The sequence below is a fragment of the Cyprinus carpio genome, chromosome A10 (assembly GCF_018340385.1).
Source record: "Cyprinus carpio isolate SPL01 chromosome A10, ASM1834038v1, whole genome shotgun sequence".
NCBI classification, from domain to species: Eukaryota; Metazoa; Chordata; class Actinopteri; order Cypriniformes; family Cyprinidae; genus Cyprinus; species Cyprinus carpio.
This window is the reverse complement of record NC_056581.1, coordinates 18,671,138-18,693,794: the sequence shown is the minus strand read 5'-3', so window position 1 is coordinate 18,693,794 and position 22,657 is coordinate 18,671,138. Positions and strand designations below refer to the sequence as shown.

Sequence of the window (22,657 nt, the reverse complement as noted above, 5' to 3'; positions counted from 1 at the left end):
ATCACAAAACATACATGCATGAAAATAAAAACGTCTTTTATAATTCTTCAGATAACTTTATGATTGAATAAAATTTGGTTATAACAAATAAACAGCTGATAAAAAGCATGAATGAACACACAGCACATCACACACAACTGAACATCAGACTTGAAGAGGTCACCAGGACTTGAGCGGTTACTCGGGAAAAGGATCGTATGAAGGAAATTAAATCGTATAACTGATACCAAAATAAACCTGCAGTATGAGGAAACGTAATATGAAACCATTAATATGAGCTTACATAAAAGATAAACCATCCTACACCTCGAAAACATTATCTGGATTCAAATCCTGCACGGGAGACAAGGGCAGAATACAACTGTAACCAAATGATTTAATAATATACAACAAAAAAGCTGTGTGCTGTTGAGAACGGGACATGACAAGCATGGTCTCAGCCTTATGGGTGGTGGATTTGGCATGATTTTAACCCTCCCACGGGGGGCTCCGCCGGCCGTCTACATCGGTCTCTACGTGGTACAGCAAATCAGCCAGCGAGTGTTCAATCACAGCACCCCAACCCATGTCACTTATCTGATGATAAACAGGAAGAAAAATCAGAATTATGACCATGAAAACAATCAACATCAATGATGCAATAATGTAAAACAGCTCAGAACATTGCAGATTGTTGTACTTCAGCTGTACGATAAACAGAAATTAATAACAGGTAATATAGCTAAAATATAATGCTATTTTAAGATTAAATTAAAAATACTGATATTTATTTATTTGCACTAAAATGGCTTGTAAAGGGTGACGCTTTTCAGATTCAACTGTCATTGTCGCCAAATAAATTCTAAATCTAAACACTTTACAATATGGTTCCATTAGTTAGTTATTAACTAAAACTAACAAACACATTTATTAATCTTTGTTAATGTTAGTGAATGAAAATACAGTTGTTCATTGTTCATTCGCAGTGCATTAACTAATGTTAAGCACTACCTTTGATTTTAATAATGCATTAGTAAATGTTGGAAATAACATTAACTAAGATTAATAAATGCTGTAGAAGTGTTGTTCTTTCTTAGTTTGCGTTAACTAATGAACCTTGTTGTAAAGTGTTGCAAAAAAAAAAAAGAAAGTAAAAATTTTGTTGGAAATATCAATGCATATTTTTCTACACTGCTTTCCACTAAATAAACACAAAGAAAATCATATTTGATCATTTTGATTTATAATGCACATATACAGAGTTATTATTATTTAATAGTTAACTGAAATAAACTAAAATGTTTTAAAAATATATATTATTATTTTATTTCAGCTAGTTGCCAAACCAACATTTCTTATTTACCTTTAGTTTATCTTGATTTATTAAAGTAACAAAAACTGAAATGAAAAAAATAAAAATAAAAAATTAATAATAAAATAAAAATTAAATAAATAATAAAAATTAAACTGTAAATTAAAAGTAAAAAAAATTAAAAGAAAAAAAAAATTATAATATAAAATTTAAATTAAAATTAAAATAAAAGCCTAATTACTTAATTTACTAAAATAAAAACCTAAACGAAAATAAATAAAAGCCATATAGACATAAAAACAGACAAACAAAAACTAATAAAAACAAAAAAATTAAAATGTCAAAACACAACAAAACTTACTAAACTTTAAAAATAAAATTAAAACGGAAAAACACAAAAGTAAAAACTAAATCATGATTTAAAAAAAAAACCTGTATATCAATGATAGCAAAACAACACTGCATATATTTATTCTTTTATAAAAAGATTCAAGGAAAACAAAAAAGGAGGTTTCAATAAAGACCGAAACACACGATTCCCTAGAATCTCATTGTATGCATTAAAGCTACGTCATACACTGCATTAATGTCTTATCTGGAATTAAAGGGCTGAGCCAAAGCCGTTAATAATAAGGTGGAGTACAGATGATTTAAGTCTCTGAATCAGAATAAAAAGAACCGTCAGTGTGATGCAGCAGTGATTTAATGGGCACAAAACATCAGCTACAACATAAATATCTCAGAGCACAAGTAGAAATATGATGCCGTCATTTGGGGAATTACCAACAGAAATCTATCAATCAGTATTACGGTAACAAGTAAAGTATTCAAGTGTAACAAATCAATCACTTTGGGTTTCATACTCACTGGCTGATACTTGATGTCTTTTGGTGGGTATTTGAAGTGTGGTCCAAAATTAACAGACACCTGGAGAGAAGAAACAGCATGAAAAATGAAACACATCCACTGATTTGGGTTTGTGTGTGTGACATAATCCTTTCAGTTACATCACCTGGACTCTTTCATACTGCACCATCTAGTGCATGTGCAGAGTTTATACAGACACCTCTGAGAGCACTCAAACATCATTAGTTCAGCCAGCATGGAGAAAAGCACATATTTGTACATATACTAGTGTTCAAAAGTTTGAGATTAGGAAGATTTTTTAATATTTAAACTTTTAAATCAAGCATGAATGCATTAAACTGACCAAAAGTGATGTTAAAGACATTTATAATGTTACAAAAGATACCCATTTCAAATAAATGATGTTCTTTTGAACTTTCTATTCATCTGTGAATCCTGAAAATCAAATGTATCACAGTTTCCACCAAAATATTAAAGTTTTAAAAACACTGATAATAATCAGAAATGTTTCTCGAGCAGCAAATCAGCATCTTAGAATGATTTCTGAAGGATTGTGTGACACTGAAGACTGGAGTAAATTCAGCTTTGCATCACGGGAATAAATTACATTTTACAATATATATATATATATATATAAAAAACACATTTTAACTTGCAAAAAAAAATAACATTTTTACAGTTTTTTGTTTTTTTTCTGTATTTTTGACCAAATAAATGCAACCTTGATGAGCATAAGAGACGTCTTTTCATAGGTCCTGGAACGCTAGAACACCACTCTCTGGTGAAGACGGTTTATAAAGTTTTAAATATGGATATTTTTCTTACAAAAACACATTGATTCGCTTCAGGAGGCCTTTATTAACCCCTCAGATCCATGTGGTACACTTTTTAATGTTTTTATTATGGATGGATGCACTTTATTGGACTTCTTTTGGACTATTGAATCTCAACACCCATCCACTGCCATTATAACGAGCCAGGACATTTTTTAATAATAACTCTGACTGCATTCCTCTGAAAGAAGAAAGTCATATACACCTAGAATGGCTTGAAGGCAGGTAAATCATGGGCTAATTTAAATTTTTGTGGGGGAATTATCCCAAGTAGATTTACTTCCACAAAAGAGAAAGCACAACTTTAAGACAGTTTTCACGTACCGTGCAGCTCTTGTAGAGGGATATGGCGGGGTAGTACATGCCCTCAAACAGATCCTCATAGGCCACACCTTGATTCACTCCGTTCTTAAAAAATATAATCTGAAAAAAAAAAAATAAAGAAATAAAATCATGCATCAGTGATAAATAAATAAATAAAATCATGCATATGTGTTAAATAATTAATTAGTTATATATGTGTTAAATAATTAAAGTAAGTTATAATTATGTATAGGTGTAAAATCATGCATCAGTGATGACATCACAATCAAATATGCAGTGAAACACTCACTCGACTGGAACTGGTGGGTTTTAAACTCTTCTCGGCCTTGTCCACGTAATCTTTCTCTTCAAAGTACAAATAGCTTTTGAATTTGATCAGCGCCTTTGAGAAAAATCAACATTGGCACTTAAGATTAGTGATGCACAAAATGCATTTTACAAAAAAGTAAGTTTAAGCTTTCAAACTGGAAATACATTTTTTTAATCATTTGATTAATAAAATGTATTCAATAACCAACACAAACAGAGTTGTATATAGAAATTTAAATAGCACATTACGCAGTTTATATATAAGCTTTTTAATGATATATTCATGTTTCTACTCCAAATCATTGTTGAAATATATAGATTTAAATGGTGGTTGTAATAAAATTAATTTCATGACAAAATTATTCAAACATGCATTAAATAATTAAGACAACAGGTTAAAAGAATAGTTCACACAGAAATGAATGTTTGCTGGAAATGTGCTCAACCTCCAAGATTAGGATGAGTTTGTTTCTTCATCAGATTTGGAGAAATGTAGCACTGCATCAGTGTCTCAGCAATGGATGCTCTGCAGTGAATGGGTGCCGTCAGAATGAGAGTCCAAACAGCTGATAAAAACATCACAATAATCCACAAGTAATCCACAGCACTTCAGTCCATCAGTTAATGTCTTGTGAAGTCAAAAGCTGTGTGTTTGTTAGAAACAAACCCATCATTAAAGTGTTTTAATGTCAAACCATTGCTTCTCGCCATAATCCATAATAACACTTCCTCCAGTGACAACATCCTGTTCTCCTCTCACATCGAAATCCAGCCACATATTTGTTTTAGACTCTTTTGGCTTGTATTTGGTACTTGAACTGTGCAGATTTCTCTCCTGATTCAGACCAGATGACTTTTTCACTCGTTATGGATTATGGATTCATATTTTGGCCAGAAGCAATGGTTTGAAGTTAAAACACCTTAATGATGGATTCATTTCTTACAAACACACAGCTTTTGTCTTCTCCAGATGTTAACTGATGGACTGGAGTGCTGTGGATTACTTGTGATGTTTTTATCAGCTGTTTGGACTCTCATTCTGACGGCACCCATTCACATTGCTGAGACACTGATGCAATGCTACATTTCTCCAAATCTGATGAAGACGCAAACTCATCCTAATCTTGGATGGCCTGAAGGTGAGGACATTTACAGCAAATATTCATTTTTGGATGAACTATTCCTTTAAGTAAAATGCATTTTCAGCTAAATATTTTTGGTTATTTTCATTACACTACAGACTTAATTTATCATCTTATTTCATGTTATTACTTCATTTGTTCATACTTTGTCTTTGTACGTGTCAGGCAGAGCCTTGGCGGTCTCGGTGCCGTCTGGAAGCTCAATGTAGAAGCCCAAGATGTCGCCCTGTCCGTATCCGTCAGAGTAATGCTTTCCTATGGACTGATGGAAGCGTGTTCCTTTCTTACTGCGCCACGAGTAGCTGAACTTATCGTAACCCAGAGGAGCTTGAAGGTTTCCTGAGATGAAAGACACATGACGGATGCTGTAAATACAGGGACGCTTCTGTGAGTGTTAGCAGTGCTGTTAGAGGACAGACCTAAAGGCTGCGACCAGCCCAGCCGAGCCGCGGTGTCCTGCGGCATCTCGTCCACAGTGACCTCAAAATACCACGAGCCCTTTCTGACCCCATGAGATGCTCGGACCATCGAGTAGCCCTTCTCTCCGGTCACCGTCAAGCGATCGTCTGAAATCTTCAGCTGTGGAGCTGAAATATATGTAAAAAGAGAGTAAGCAATCGAGCGGGTGGTTTATTTTGGGCTGGTGTTGTGGAGATCACATGTACCTCGGTCATGCAGCGCCAGCAGCACTCTCTCGTACAGACACGCACGGTACAGGTCTCCAGGGATGGGCTTCCCGGCCCAGCAGTCCAGCTCCAGTTTTTCCGGGTCGGGAGCGTGGGGATCCGGCTCGGCTAGGATGTAGCGGTACCCGTCTTTGTTGAAGGGGTGCTCGAGAGGGTAACCATGAGGTGGCAGGCGCTGCGCTGAGAACAGCGGGTCACTAAAACAAGGAGTAAAACACAATCAGATCTATATATTTTTAACTAAATGTGTACTTATTTGTACAATCGGGTGAAAGCCACAACTGTGTTCATCATTAGTTCATGTTAGATTAAATAGTATTAACAGATACATCTTTAGATTTTAATAATGCATTAATAAATGTTGTAATGAACATTAAAGGATTTAAATATTTAAAAAATATTTTTAAAGGGATACTCCTCCCCAAAATGAAAATTTTGTCATTAATCACGTACCCCCATGTCGTTCCAAACCCGTAAAAGCTTCGTTCGTCTTCAGAACACGGTTTAAGATATTTTCAATGAAAACCGTGAGGCTTGTGACTGTCCCATAGACTGCCAAGTGAATAACAGTGTCAAGGTCCAGTAAAGTATGAAAAGCATCGTCTGAATAGTCCATCTGTTCATCAGTGATTCAACCGTAACGTTATGAAGCGACGAGGATACTATTTGTACACGAATAAAACAAAAATAACGACTTTATTCAACAATTCCTCTCCTCTGTGTCTCTCCACATCACCATAGAGCCATTTTGGAGAATATGAGCGGAACGCAAGCAGCGTACGCTCTTCTGTGTCTGCCGCGACACACGGATACGTTTTTTTACATGTATTTTCATACTTTTATGGACCTTGACAGTGTATTTTATTTGGCAGTCTATGGGACAGTCACAAGCCTCACGGTTTTCATCCAAAATATCTTAAACTGTGTTCTGAAGACGAACAAAGCTTTTACGGGTTTGGAACGACATGGGGGTAAGTGATTAATGACAAAATTTAAATTTTGGGGTGGAGTATCCCTTTAAATGTTTTGCATTTAGTCATTTAGCAGACGCTTTTATCCAAAGCGACTTACAAATGAGGACAATAAAATCAACAAGAACGGCGGGTACACGATAAATAATGCATTTTTGCATTTTTAAATCCAAAAAATGTACACAATGAAACATAAACACAGATGAAACATTTACAACATGTGTTTGCAAATAGAGTAGAGTTTCATTTCATGTGGTCTTTAAGATGCGCTCGGTGCCAGACCTGCGAGTTCTCTTGGCCGTTCCAGCCACAGCTCCGTCCTGCTGCAGCTGCTGTTGTTTGCGTTTGGCTCCTCGGCCTTTTCCTGTAGCAGCTGGAGGAAGCCCACCTGTGACAGAAGCAGAGTCTCAGACGCAGATTCAACCTCGGCCTGATTCAACACGCTCTGATCATCCAACATGAACGACGTAAACGCTTGCAGCAGAGCAGCCCGGGGGTTGAGCTCAATCTAAAGGCCACAGCGTTTGACAAACACAACAAAGCTCAAGCGTCAAAGCAATATGCCTCAGTCAAAAGCCATGACGGTTAGTAGGGATGTAACGATTCACTCAACTCACCATTCGAGTCACGATTTTGATTTCCCGATTCGATTCGATTCATGATATTTTTATTTTTTTCAGCTGGAGATGAGATTTAAGACAAATTATAAATTAAATATGTCCTTTCATTATTGCTCACTATAATAGTATACTAACATAGCACTTGTATATTATTGCTCTTTTGTTGGTTTTGATTGCTTCTGTTGTCCTCATGTGTAAGTCACTTTGGATAAAAGCATCTGCTAAATGACAACATTTAAATATAATGTAAATGTAAATAACAAAACTAAATTGAAATTTAAAAACAAGCCCCAATTCAAATAAATAAGTAACACAAATAAAATAAATCTCTTCATATAAACAAAATAAGACTTTGTCTGTGCTCTTTCCATTTAAAATTAGAGGCAACCGCTGCATTTTCCAAACAAAGATGCTGCACACATGCAACATGAGCAGTTTTTAAATCTAAATTATATTGTATAGTTTCGAAATCTGAAGCAAAAACAGAATGATCAGACTTCAGTTTTGTGAAACTATACATAAAAAAATATCTGCATGAAACAGAAAAAGCAGAAGAGCTTTGCGAGATGCAGATTCACTCTCTGCCAGCAGGTGGAGCTTAAAGTGTTTCCTCGGTTACCGCTGTAAACAAAGCGCTTATGAACACCGCAGCAGGTGGAGCTTAAAGCGTTTCCTCGGTTACCGCTGTAAACAAAGCGCTTATGAACACCTGCAGCAGGTGGAGCTTACAGCGTTTCCTCGGTTACCGCTGTAAACAAAGCGCAGGTGGGAACAGCCCTGCAGCAGGTGGAGCTTAAAGCGTTTCCTCGGTTACCGCTGTAAACAAAGCGCTTATGACACACCTTGCAGCAGGTCGCTGTAAACAAAGCTTAAACCGCTAAGTTTCCTCGGTTACCGCTGTAAACAAAGCGCTTATGAACACTGCAGCAGGTGGAGCTTAAAGCGTTTCCTCGGTTACCGCTGTAAACAAAGCACTTATGAACACTGCAGCAGGTGGAGCTTAAAGCGTTTCCTCGGTTACCGCTGTAAACAAAGCAGCGCTGCACTTATGAACTTTAATATGCTTTATACAGAGACAAGATGCAAAGAAAAAACACCATCTAAACTTTTCTAAAGACAGATTTGAATCGTCACATATTTTAATCGATTTTCAACAGGTTAATCGTTACATCCCTAACGGTTAGATTTCAGTGTCTAAAAGGGAAGAGAGGGGGTGCAAGCACACAGAAACATGAATTAGTGCCGCAGCGAGTCAATCGAGAGCGCAAAGATCATTGCAAAGTGAGGAGACATTACAGGAGCACCAAACATCAGCCTTCCATTTCAAAAGCCAAATGTATTCACCTGAAAAAGTCGATCCACCTGGAATACAACGCACAGCTTTAAAGAAACTCCCTCAGCAATGGGATCAAATATACAACTTTAATCATTTCTAGAGTTTAGAGTTGCCTGTTTTACCATTCAATCCTCCAGCACCCGTGATGGCCGTCATCTGCTTCTGGTTGTCATACGACGGTCCAATATTGGCCAGATCCTGAGGAAAACCAAACACAGAACATGCTATTCCAATGTGTTATTTTTTGTGAAATTTACAAGCAGTTTCTGAGTGTAAATTGTTTTCAGTATGCATAAAACTCTCAAATGACGCACTTAATTTTGCAGTACAAAACCAGAGCAAAAGGTACAGAATACTGTATCCCACAGTGCAATGCTTCTCCTTGATTCAGTAATTGTGTGGCATGTCAAGCCTGGATTAAAATGCTAAATAGCTGTTCACTGCATTAATATAACATTCATACTAATAGCATTCTTCCGATAATTGATGCCTGCTGCATACTATTTAGTATACTATTACAAAAATAGACAATTTACAGTATGAACCCCAGACTACGTTTATTTTTGGAATAGAATACTACTGTACAAGTGTTATTTTAGTATTATTTGTCCATTATTTTGTTAAAGTATAAATAATTATGAATATATTTTCAATTGTTATTTTTTTTTAATATATATTTGCAGTTTACATTTTCGTCATTTAGTTACATGTGCTTTATGTAATTTTTATTCACTTTACATATTTTTTCAAATATTTATCTCTCTCTCTCTCTCTCTCTCTATATATATATATATATATATATAAATTTATTTGTATTTAAATTTTAGCTTTACTAATTTTAGTACTCTAACTGATATTTACATTTCAGTTTATTTCGGTTTTATTTTAATTAGCAAACAGTTCTTTTATTATTTTTTTTTATTTTTTTATTAGTATTAATTTACAATAACACTGTACCATACTACTCTTTTTCACTCTGTATAGTATACAGTATATTGTGCTAGTATGTGAAATTCATAATGTAATATCAATTCAACATCTCCATTTGGACTAATTACATGATCAGAAAACAAAAGGTTAAGACATTAAAATGCAAACAATTATTTTACCGATACAATAACAATGTGTATTTGCAAAAAGATAATTGCTTTTCAATATTTTATCAATATAACAAAAATACAGTGCAAGCAAGTATGTGTTTTATTTTCAGCTTCCTTGGCTATTTTCAAGTCAGGTAACAAGCTGAAATACTATAAAAGAGCAATTTAAAAACTTATATAAGTCTGCTTTAAATTTGTATGTGGATAAAATGATGAGTCTTAAGTGTCAATTTTTTGAAATTGAGATTTCTACATCATCTGAAAGCTGAATAAATAATCTCTCCATTGATGTATGGTTTGTTAGTTTGGCTGAGATACAACTATTTGAAAATCTGGAATCTGAGGGTGCAAAAAAATCTAAATACTGAGAAAATTAAAGTTGTTCAAATGAATTCTTAGCAATGCATATTACTAATCAAAAATTAAGTTTTGATATATTTACTGTAGTAAATTGACAAAATATCTTCATGGAACATGATCTTTACTTAATATCCTAATGATTTTTGGCATAAAAGAAAAATCAATAATTTTGACCAATACAATGTTTATTTAGCTATTGTTACAAATATACCCCAGAGACTTAAAACTGCTTTTGTGCTCCAGGGTCACAAACAGATTCAGGGTTGACTTCATTTCATGTTTATGACATTATATCATTTAAAACCAGCAGAATTAAATCAAACATGTTTAAGAGAAACTGGACTTAAGCATGAAGATCATTTGTGATTTTGAAGTGTTTTATTCTGCTGTGTGTTTATACGAGCCGATGTCTATAAAGTCGCACCTGATCAAGTAAACCAAACTTGGGATAGTCCTCTTCAGGGTCTTTACTGCCGGGGTCCGGATGCTCTTTCACCAGGAAAACATCACGCTCTTTACTCTGAGTCCAAACAACAAGAGACAGCCTTTCTAAAGCTCCATAAACCACATTACAGACACAGAAGAAATCAGGTGAAGAAGCAAGTGCTTTCAAATAACTCACCATAGTCTTGACGATATTATTTGGCCATGTGAGTTTGCCGGGCCTCTGGCGGGTCGTCATACACTCCCAGAATTTGTCGATGAAAGGTATGATGTCTTCACAAGAGAACAAACATCACATGAAACACACGGCACTGCACTCGCTTACCTCCAGCTGAAAGCATACCTTATCTTTAGAGAACATTGTTTTGGGATGCTCCTCTTGAGTTCTGGACCTCCATGTCAGATTTGCCAAAGTGGTGAGACACATCTCCTTCAGATCTGTGGGTAAAACGACTAAATGTAATACGGATGTACTTCTTAATGCATGCTGTGCAATATATGCTAGAGCTGTACAATCTAAATAAAAGTGAAATTTTTTTTAGTCATTTTTATATTTAAGTGACTACAATTATATTCAATAATAAGAGTTTAGTTTAGCGTTTGAAAATGAAAAAATTAAGATGGCTATAAATATTTGTACTGTAATTTTACAGTATAAATGTAAACTAAAATTACTACTATTAGTAGTAATTTTTATATTTTATAAAGTAATTTTAACAATCATAACAATAATTATCATCAATATTAAAAGTTTGGTTTAATGTTTAAAAATTAATAAATTAAGACATATATTAATAGTATCGCTGTAATGCAAACTAAAATATTTTTTTATTGCTTTTGTTTTTATTTAGTCATTTTTATATTTGATTAAGTAATAATTATTATTTATTACTATAAATGTTTTTTATTTAGTATCTTGCATTATTATAAAGCTGCGTTGACACAATCTGTATTGAATAAAGCGCTATATAAATAAAGGTGACTATTATTTAATTTAATAAATTTAATGTTTAACAATTGAAAATGAAGAAATGAGGACGGCTATAAATATTAGTATTGTAATTTTACAGTTGTAATGTTAATTAAAACTATTTATATTATGATGTTGTATTACTTTTTTATCATTATAATATAAAAATAATATGCATTTTGTTTTTATTCAATAATTTTTATATTTGCATTAATGATAACAACAATAATAATATTAATATTATTATATTAATATAATATTATTAATATAATAATAATAATAATAACAATATAGCCATATAAATATATAATCAGAAAAAAATATTTTATAAGAAAAAAAAATTGTAATTAGATTTTTTTATGCAATTAGATTTTTTTCTCCAAATTGTGCAATTTTCTTTTTGAAATTGTATTTAAAAAAAAAAGGTTGAAATTTTTATTTAAAAAAAAAAAAAATGCAATTAGATTTTTTTCTCCAAATTGCGCAGCCCTAGTAAACACTGTATGATACCTACATAACGATTTAAACAGCAGCATGCAAAAGTGTTCAGTAACTCAGCAAGTCACACTGATCCACTCACTTGCTTGTTTCCTCAGAAAGTACGTGTTTCCGCTGTGGTGGCACACATTGCAGTGAAACACATAATTGGTCACGAAGGGCAGGCAAGTTCTGCAGGAAAGAAGAAACAGACAGCGTAAGAACATGCATGTGAGACACCCGTCCATCTGCGTCAGGACACTAACGCACGCCGTGTCGATGCTGAACGTGTCCGCCGTAAACCACTTCATGCACAGAGCACACTGCAGCTCCACTTCCCCCAGCTGACGGCCGTTCTCATCGTCTCCGGATCCTGTCTGTGCGTCCGCCGCCTCCGAGCTGTCACCCGCCGTGTCCTGAGCACACACACAGACACAATGTTACCCTACACTGAAAATCAACACGAAACAGCACATTCGGTAATGTGAGATATACTCCAAGTGATGCAGGACTTTCAACGAGACACAAAATATTAGGACTTTCTATCCACACAATGTTTGGGATCAGTAAGATTTGTAATGTTTCTTAAAGAAGTCTCTTCTATTTGATCAGAAACACAGAAAAAAACACTGATATTGTGAAATATTATTGCAATTTAAAATAATATATTATTTATTTATTTATTAATCCATACAGACAGCAGTGTAGATACAGGGAACTGATTTTAATAAAGTATTAAACTGAATCAGTATTGTTATTGTTAATTAAAAGCAAACTAAATAAACTATTCAATTGATTAATAGATGAAATAAAAAAAATAAAAATGCAAGAAATGTTGCAAAAAATACAAATGTTGCTTTGACAACTAACTGAAATAAATGTTTAAGCTGAAATACTAAAATTACTAAAAATAAAACTGAAAGAAATTAAGAAAAACTCTAACGAAAAATGATGGTCTGATTTTACATATTTTTGCATTTGCATATGATTCTTCATACCATAGTGTCTTTTCCACTGGACGACTCAGTCTCCATGTTTGTGGTCAGATCTCCAAATGATGCATCTCTGCAAAAACACACATTCGTGACAATATAAACCTCTCAGAACTGACCTGTCACTCATTCTTAACTGCGAGCTCATTAACATATCCCCGCCCACATCCACACATCAACACTACTGACCTGTACAGAAACAGGTAAAATCGTGTTAAAATACATTAAATAATCTCTGTATGTTCAGTATATAAACGCCAAATCAATACATTTACGATCAAGGTGACAAAAAAAATAATTAAAAAAAAATCATCGCATAAAAGAGAAGATAAACAAAAACAGCAGCACTTCATTCAGACACTGTTTATGTGCTGAGCAGCGCTATTAACATCCAGCTGAGAAATATAAGTCTGAGGATGTCTCTAATCACTTAATATCAGTGTTTTCATTGATTAAAGCACGTTTTTGTCGCTTCTCACCCTTCTGCTGTGTCTCTCTCGGGAACTGATCCCGCTTCTGCAGCCATCTTTGAAATAACGACGACGATTGAAATCTCGCGATGACACAGCGGCTTCATCGCGGCCGTTCTGTCCGTGATTCACTCAGTGTTCAGACACACACTGACACCTGACGGACAACGGCTGAATAACCTCGCTGGAAAAGCATGTTTGTATGCATTTGTTTATTTATTAAAGCTAAGTTTTGTAGTTTAACCCCTTAAGTGTCACCCCCCTTTTTGGGGGTAGAGCTGAAAAGGGGGTGTCCAGATTCAAATTAATGTAATTCTGGAACGGTTTGGAATAGAACCTAATTTTGGCTCGTTTTTAAAAACACACACTTGGAAGTTTCTTGTACATGTGAAAGAAGTTGAATAAAATTTAAAACAAAAAAGTTATAGGTGTTTAAGTTTGTTGTAATAAAAAAGTAATTTAATATTTATTTATATTTTATTTAAAAAAAATAAAATAAAATATGTGTTGAATTTAATTTCATGTCAGATGAAAAGCCTTAAGTCTAAAGAAGTTGTGTTCCAAATTTGACATTGATATCAAAAAAAATGAGGTTTCTGTGTTATTTTTAGTCGCTATACCAACAATATCCACTAGGTACTAGTCATGCTCCTTGTATGATTTGTAATGGACGACTGATTTGATTTACAATTTTTTTTTTTTATTCAAACAGCAATAAAACATTCTAGATAGGTTGTAAATTATTTTTTAAACCATAAATATGACATATAAAAATTTTATATGACCATATACAATAAAACAACTACTATGGCAGAAAATACATTGGCCTTAGAAACAGCTCTGTGATGGCTGCGAGACTTATCTGAATATCTCCCCTGTTCATTACTGCATAAAGTTATGAGGGTGGGCTCTTTCTAATCAGAAATCTTAATCAAACATAGCTACTAGAGTGTTGTTACAGAAACTTCACAAAAAAAGTTTATTTCATGTATGATCATACATGAAATTGACATGCATTACATTTTTTACTGAATACTTGCAACATCAATCATACATATACATATAATATTCAATTTATTCTCAAAGTTTTTGATAAAAACTAGAAAAGATGTTTTGTCTGAATTATTGGCAGCCAAAAAAATACAAATATATATACTTTCGTGATTGTATGTGTATGTATCAGCTTTTTGTAACAAAAGCCAACTTCTTGGTGGGTTTTTTTTTTTTTTAATTTTTGAATTACTGTCACTACATAATTTTAAATATAAAACAGTGGTCAAATATGAAAAATACAATCTCTAAGGTCTCCAATGATATATAGTTTGTCAAGATTAGTTTAGGTTTAGTATAGAATATTATGGTTTTAAATATGTAATGGCTTTGGGCCCACCGGTGGGCCAGTGACACTTAAGGGGTTAAATGGAAAAAAATGGAAAAAAAATAGCCAACCCTATTTGTTTTACATTTGTTACAATAAAGCATGAATTGTGGAAAGCAGTATAGTACAGTATAGTGTAGTATAGTATAGTATAGTATAGTATAGTGTAGTTTATTCTAACTTAATAGTATTGAATGTTGTATTGTATTGTATAGTATAGTATAGTATGGTACAGTACATTATAGTGTAGTATAGTATAGTATAGTATAGTATAGTATAGTATAGTATAGTATAGTATAGTATGGTACAGTATAGCATACATTCAAATTTAAAAATTACATTTTTTTCAATGTTTTTATCTGTTAGGAATGCTGGTTCTCATTTTTAACCATGTGTTGTTTGTTATTATTAATACTTTTAATAATAATTTGTTACAAAACCATCACTGCAGCAGCCTCAAACATTTCATATTTATTTATTTATTTATTTATTCTAGCTAGCCTTTTGTAGGCAACCCATTTGTTTTAAATCAAGTTTGAGTATAGTATAGTATAGTATAGTATAGTATAGTACAGGTACATGGATTCTCCATGAGGTTCAGGTCAGGTGAGTTGGCTGGCCAGTCAAGCACAGTAATATCATGGTCAGTAAACCACTTGGAAGTGGTTTTGGCAGTGTGGGTAGGTTTTAAAGTCCTGCTGCAAAATGAAATCAGCATCTCCATAAAGCTTGTCAGCAGATGGAAGCATTAAGTGCTCCAAAATCTACTGGTAGATGGCTGCATTGACTTTGGACTTGATAAAACACAATGGACCAACACCAGCAGACGTCACGGCACCCAAATCATCACTGACTTGAGAAACTTCACACTGGACTTTGGATTCTGTGCCTCTCCAGTCTTCCTCCAGACCTTGATTTCCAAATGAAATGCTAAATTTACTTTCATCTGAAAAGAGGACTGTGGACCACTGAGTACCAGTCCAGTTCTTTTTCTCCTTACCCCAGGTGAGATGCTTCTGAGTTTTTTTCTGGTTCAGGAGTGGCTTGGTTCTAGGAATGTGACAGCTGTAGCCCTTTTCTTGAAGACGTCCGAGCGTGTGACTCTTGATGCGATGACTCTGGCTTCAGTCCACTCCTTGTGAAGCTCTCCCAAGTTCTTGAATCGGCTTTTCCTGACAATCTTCCAAAGGCTGTGGTCATCCCTGTTGCTCGTGCGCCTTTTCCTACCACACTTTTTCCTTCCAGTCAACTTTCTATGAATATATTTCAATACAGCACTCTGTAAACAGCCAGCCCTTTCAGAAAAGACCTTCTGTGACTTACCTTCCTTGTGGAGGGTGTCGATGATCATCTTCTGGACAACTGTCAGTCAGGAGTCTTTCCCATAATTGTGGTTGCATGTTCTAAACTAGCCCAGGAGGTTCCCAGTATTTATATTCAAAATTAATCAAACTAATCAAGCTCAAAATGGAATATTCAAATTTTTTGAGATACTGATTTTTTTATTTTCCTAAGCTGTAAGTCGTAACCATCAGAATTAAAACAAAAAAAATTCAGTTTGTGTGCAATGAATCTAGAATATAAGAAAGTTTGCTTTTTTGAATTAAATTACAAAAAAATAAATAACTTTTCCATGATATTCAAATTTTTTGAGATGGAGCTATATTAGGGGAATATCTGAAAGCGCCACCTTCACAGTCACAGGAACACTGTGGGAACTTATCACAGAATCTATATCGACTGAAAGGCTTTAGCACGGGGTTCTCGGGCAATGAAGCATTTACAAGTGACGTGATGACGGTGTGTCCGATCCCCGGGATGAAACATTGATGTCTGAAGTACCAGATCCCTGCAGTTGGTGCTGGAGTTGATGGAGTTGCGATGGACTTGGCCACGAGCACAACAATCACCCCTGGATCATTCTGGATCCTCTTATGAGCCGCAATGAAGGATCGTCTAGAAGCCACTCCAAGGAGTCACCCTCAGAACCAGTCATTAAAGATATAGAATGGTAGGAGCAGAGAAATCTCGACAAAACATAGACATAACAAAAACACAGACATAACTGGGCGGAAAAGACAAACAAGACAAAACATATATAACAATCAGCTCATGTAAACTTCATGGCTCTCATCCTTTTCCACAAGGTTAAAACACATCAGGTCCTGGTGGACTCATCATTGGGAAACCTAGGAAAAAGGAGGCAAAAATCTTTGATGCGTTCTTGGCAGCCATCCTCAAGATGTAAAGTATAGCAGCACCTGTTGGGCTAATTTGGATTAAAGGGGTTGTTAGCATTTGCAAGCAGCGACAGAGGCTTTACTTGAGCAAGATGCATCCATCGAGTCAAGCCTGACTTGACTTCAACAAGAATAGATGTTGGGGTGGTCAGCAACACCAGATAAGGACCCTCATATTGGAAGGACATTGGTCCCAAGTTCCATAATTTCTGGACCATAACTTTGTCCCCCACTTGTACAGGATTTTCAGCTTTTAAATTAAACACGGCATTTTTTAGATCTCCTGAATTCTGAGCGCTGAGGGCACTGAAATGGGCATTCTTTAATGTGCACGTGAGTAGTTTAAGATTCTCTTGCAAAGTGTCCTTTAATGGACCTGAGTGCAATAGCGGAGCATCATACAGTAATTCCATAGGCCGTCCCATGCAAATTTCGAATGGCGCTAATCCAGTAGTACAGTTTGGGGTGCTAATCAAAGTCGAATAATACCCAACGATGCCATAACTTTTGTCACTTTTGTATTGAGCCAACACACAGCTGTAAGCACTTGGGCCAACATGTGTCCATATATGGAAGGACTTTGTCAATTCGCGGTGATGTAAAGCAGGGGAAGAGGCTAAGGTGGATTTGAGGAGAGTAAAAGACTCAGTCATCTCCACCGTCCACTCCAAAGGGGAAGCGCCCGGAAGGCCTCCTTTAAGAGCCTCCATCAGGGGTTTAGCCAAATCAGAAAAATCTGGAATGTACACTCGATTAAAATTAAATAACCCTATTAGTGATCTTAAACCAGTAACCGTGGTTGGCTTATTCAATTGAGTTATGGCTATGACCTGGTCTGGAAGAGGTCTTTCTCCCTCACAACCTATACTCTGACCCAAAAACGTCTAAACAATTGGTCCTTTTGTTTGTTCAAGAGAAAACCCACCTGTTGAAGTGCTTTCAATAACCGTGTAAGCGATAAGGATGTCGTCGCAGTATTGAACAACAATAGACGGAACACATGAGTCAATGACTTTAGAAATTGTGTTAGCGATGACCCCATGAAATAGGGAAATTTCTCAGAAAAATGCTGCATTATTGAGGAATAAGTGGATTCATGTCCACTCTGTGTAACAGCGCCAATACTTAATTTAGGAATCCCATTCTTATTGAATACCGGTTTGTGAACTGGTAAAGATTGACTAATCAATTGACTCTTTGTCAACAAAATAATCTGCTTCCCTTTTATCCAATATGTCTATTCCCACTACTGTGGCGACCTGGCTTTCTCCAACCCATAATTGCACCCAAAAAGGCTTTCCAAGTGGATATATTATCAATAGAATTCAATTGAGACTGTGTGAAAAGACTGCGACCAGATATACCTCGAAGATGCATTTGTTTGTTTGTTAAAGTTAAGTGAACATCAGTTATTGACACGCAAGCCCCTGTGTCCACAAGCATGTAACTAAGGTTAGCATGTAAAAATGGACGACAGTCTTCGTGTTCACTTTCAATGGAGGCCATTACCCATCAGTCTGTGTCCTCAAGGGGTCTTGTCAGCTTTTCAACTTGTTGCATGAGCTGTTTTATCTGAGCCTCCATGTCAGTTCCCTGTTTCCGAGGAAGTGGCTTTTGTGGTTGCTGTTGAAAAGAGGAACTGGGCTTTCTGAAATTTTGCTAAAAATTTCTCTCAGGGCACCTGTTTGCATAATGGCCCGCCCTCTGGCAATGGTAACATTTGTATGCTGGGGCAGAGGGCAAGCTTTCCTTCTTCTGTTGTTCCAAAATATCCTGAGCCCGTGTTCCCCACGCAACAAAAGAAGCCCAATCAGTTATTGTTGGCAGAGATGATCGAAACAGCTGTGCAAATCTGGAGTTCATATTTGACTGCGCAGTGTGAAGCAGTATTGGGGAGTCCAAATCAGAAAAACCTCTTTGTGCGGCAACAAATTCTTTTAGCGCTTTTGTGAAGTGTTCAGTGAATTCAACAAAGGGCTCATTAGGGCCCTGTCGAATCATAGTCACATTAGTGAAAGTCTGATTTTCTGACCCAATTATACTCTGAACTTCTGTGCGCAGTGCATTAAATTGATTTGCATATTCATCCGCATTTGCAGGTGCCTGCGTGGGTGGAGTAAGATTGACAATTTGACCCGTGTATGTAGACGGGCAGACCTGTTCACAAATCGAATACAGATCTTTTACTGCTGGGTGGTTTGCTCTCACCATCACCCACAAGTGATCCCAAAAATCAGAACTGGTACTGTTAGATTTCATGAGCGGTAGAGTATTTACAATACTAGTCAAATCTCGAACACCCATAGCTCCATACACCCCCACTTGGCCAGCAGCCTCATTAAAATCTTTTCCTGCCTTTGCGATTGCCTTTCTCAGCTTTGAGAAATATGCCTGCCAGTTATAAATGTCATCAATTTTAGGAGCTTTTCCTGCGTCAGGTCTTGGCTCCTTAGTCACAATGTCTAACAAATCCCACGTATCTTGTGTAGCATCTCTAGCTGCCTGCGCTTGCACTACCCTACCCACGCGGTCAGTCAAAAGTCCCCTCGCCTGTGAAATCCACAGACAATTCAAAACACATGCATATTTCTTTTGCTTCTTGTAATCACTAACTTCCTTTATCACCCATTCACACTCCCTACGCGGACCCCATACTTCCCTAAATCCATCTTTAATCATTTTCTGCATAATCTTTTCTTTATTTCCTATGCCAATCACCGCTACTTGAGCAGTTAGGGACTCGCTAGGAGCCCCTTTCATAAGTCATTAATGCCATATGGCCTCATTTAAGCTACAGATGTTACAAAATGAGCAGAATTGGGTTGTTATGTACAGAGCACATTAGGACTGGAACACATTACACTACTTTTAAAACACTAGGCAAACACTTGACGGCTTTGTAAATGCTTACAAAGGAAACAAAAAGACATCATACACTAAAATTACACACTTCCAGACTTTCAAATTGCATTGAACACAACAAACTCACACAACATGTGACTCATTGCATGAAGACGCATGACCAACGAAAACTTAATATGTGTTGTAAAATCATCTCAAAATATAAAATGCATTTGACATCCTCCAATTGGATGGAATTATATAGCCTGAAGCTTAAATACACTGCTATTCACAATCTTTCTCTTTGGTTAGCTCTCTTTTTTTATCTTATAGTAGACGTCCACAGTAAGAAAGATGCCATTACACCACCTTCACTCAAAGAACACGACCCGGCTGTGTTGCATACATACACTCTTAAAAAGGTTCTTTATTGGCATCTTCGGCTCAGTGAGGAACATTTAAAATCCATTGAACTTTTTCAGTGCACTAGACCAGGTGTCAAACTCAGTTCCTGGAGGGCCAGAGCCCTGCAGAGTTTAGATTCAACCCTAATTAAACACACCTGATCGGAGGCTAATCAAGTCTTTCTTTGAAAACTTCCGGTTTTGCGGTAGCACTAGCATCACTGTTAAATAGTAATTAGCTAGTAAGTGGATGTACTTATTGTAGCATGAACAAAAGTTATCTTGCATTGTAATGTTTGAAGCAGATGTCAGTAGAGCAGGGAGATGAAGTGGGGGCCCCGGGCAAAATTAAAAGATGAGGCCCTTCTAAAATATTATTTTGTGTGTGTGTGTGTGTGACCCTGGAGCACAAAACCAGTCTTAAGTGTCAGTTTTTCGAAATTGAGATTTATACATCATCTGAAAGCTGAATAAATAGGCTTTCCATTGATGTATGGTTTATTAGGATCGGACTGTATTTGAAAATTTTTTGTATGTGTGTGATATGAGGGTGAAAAAAAAATTATTGTGTTGATAATATTTTATTTTGTCCAAATTAATTCTTAGCAATGCATTTTATTTTTCTAATAAATTAAGTTTTGATATATTTACGGTAGGAAATTTACCAAAATATCTTCATGGAACATGATCTTTACTTAATATCCTAATGATTTTTGGCATAAAATAAAAATCTAACATTTTGACCCATACAATGTATTTTTGGCTATTGCTACAAATATACCCCAGAGACTTAAGATTGTTTTGTGCTCCAGGGTCACATATATATATATATGTATATATATATATATATATATATATAATATATATATATATATATATAATATACATACATACATATACACACAAAATATATATATTTATACAACATACAAAAAGTAGTTAAAACACATATAATAGAACATAAATTGTTTATTTTTTAAAACAAAGTGCTTATTCTTTAACAGAATATCAATCTTCATCTTTATGGCAGAAGATGCAATACTGTACAACACAATCTTGAAGATACAGTATAGTCTTCATATTTACAGTAATAATTTAATCTGAAGTAATATTCTCATCAGTGTTTTACATACTCAAAGCTGCATATTTTAATTTACCTTTACAAAGACCTATTTTTACAAATGCATAAATGATGTTTTGATATATTAAACATAAAATGTTGAATACTAATGTTTGGAATTATTTCAATAATAAAAAAGGTACTATAAATGTTAAATTAAAACCGCCGGTAGGCGGCAGCAAGTCCCTGTTAATAAGTGTCATTGCGATTGAACCGAATTATTTGAACGTTTGATTCATTCAGGAAAGAAATACCGTCATGTTAAAAAAAAAAATAAATAAATAAAAACGGACGCTAACAATAAATTTAATTTTCTACCTATTAGATTATGTTTTATTAACGTCTACACCTACCCTAAACCTACCCCTACAATAATGCAAAAATAGTAATTATTGTTGTACAGTGTGTGAAAAATTATGCTATATTGATGTGCACATGCCCAGCAGTTTTTGCTGTATGCCATCTAGCCTTAAAACCTAAAAACTGCTATGCGAACCGCCAATCCACAGAAGAAGAAGAGACTTTTATTTTGCGCACGTGGTGTGCGTGAAGGACTTTTATTTTGAAATGCCGTTTTCTGCCAGCTAGCAAGTTTCTAAAAAAAAAAAAATCAGATAGTTGTGAGCTGATTAAATACCTTCTGTAAACGTGGACTATCCTGGATGCTAGTGATATTATAATCCACAATACAAATAATAATTATTATCAACTGTATAACAGCTCTCAAGAGACACCGCTGTCAGTTTAGACAAATAAATGAAAGTTGTCTGATCTGTTAGATTAGCTGTTAGCGGATCGGCTTCAGTCTTGGCTGTTTATACGCACGGAAGGTAAAGATGACAATTCATAATGTTTATAAACAATGTCACATTTCACATCACTGAACCTGTTTAAGAAGGATTAAGATCAAGAGCGATGATTCTGTCGACCTCGGGCTATTTCAGAGCTAGCACGACTGCTAAGCAGCTGTTAGTCATTCAATCTTTGTGACATATTTATATCTTTTCGAGAATATTATCAACGTTTATATGTTTCTGGGACCCTTTTCAGAGGCCCTTCATCTGCTGATCTGGTTTATTTGGGTGTGTGGCGTAGTGGTTCAAGAACTGAAGGTTGTAGGTTCAGGAGGAGCTTGTGTTTTTTGACTGGGTCACATTTAAATATCGAGTTTCTTTAAATAATAAATGAAATAATCAATAAAAAATAAAACACTGAGGTTGATTGATTCAATAATAAGTCGCAAAGGGAAAAAATAATCTGCTGAACAGAAATAAACAATCAATAAAACAACCTTAAATCAACCTCAGTGTTGTATTTTTTTATTTAGTTTTTTTTTGTTTTTTTAAATAAAAAAAATATGAATAATTAAATAATTAGTTAGGTTGATTCAATAGTAAGTCGCTCAGAATAAAATCATCTGCTAAATATGAATAATCCATCAATAAAAACAGTACAGATTCAACCTTAGTGTATAATATTTCA

The 22,657-nt window shown here is 35.2% G+C and overlaps 2 protein-coding genes across 2 annotated transcripts in view; one reads left to right on the top strand and one right to left on the bottom strand.

The window, feature by feature from the left end:
* Positions 1-87: 87 nt before the first annotated feature.
* On the bottom strand, positions 88-13,352 carry LOC109082081 (set1/Ash2 histone methyltransferase complex subunit ASH2-like). Its single transcript, XM_042765637.1, has 17 exons — positions 13,202-13,352; positions 12,729-12,795; positions 12,001-12,146; positions 11,834-11,922; positions 10,627-10,721; positions 10,462-10,557; positions 10,264-10,359; positions 8,502-8,577; positions 8,388-8,423; positions 6,706-6,811; positions 5,432-5,649; positions 5,186-5,353; positions 4,912-5,105; positions 3,605-3,697; positions 3,316-3,414; positions 2,159-2,218; positions 88-576 (listed from the first exon to the last, which is right to left on the bottom strand). The coding sequence occupies exons 1-17, from the start codon at positions 13,297-13,299 to the stop codon at positions 469-471; spliced, it is 1,845 nt and encodes a 614-aa protein (XP_042621571.1). The 5' UTR covers positions 13,300-13,352; the 3' UTR covers positions 88-468.
* Positions 13,353-21,747: 8,395 nt separating this feature from the next.
* ykt6 (YKT6 v-SNARE homolog (S. cerevisiae)) overlaps positions 21,748-22,657 on the top strand; it is a 10,152-nt gene continuing 9,242 nt past the window's right edge. Inside the window, exon 1 of the mRNA XM_042765636.1 lies at positions 21,748-22,005. The gene's annotated coding sequence lies outside the window, so the exon portion shown is untranslated. The remainder of the gene's footprint in view (positions 22,006-22,657) is intronic.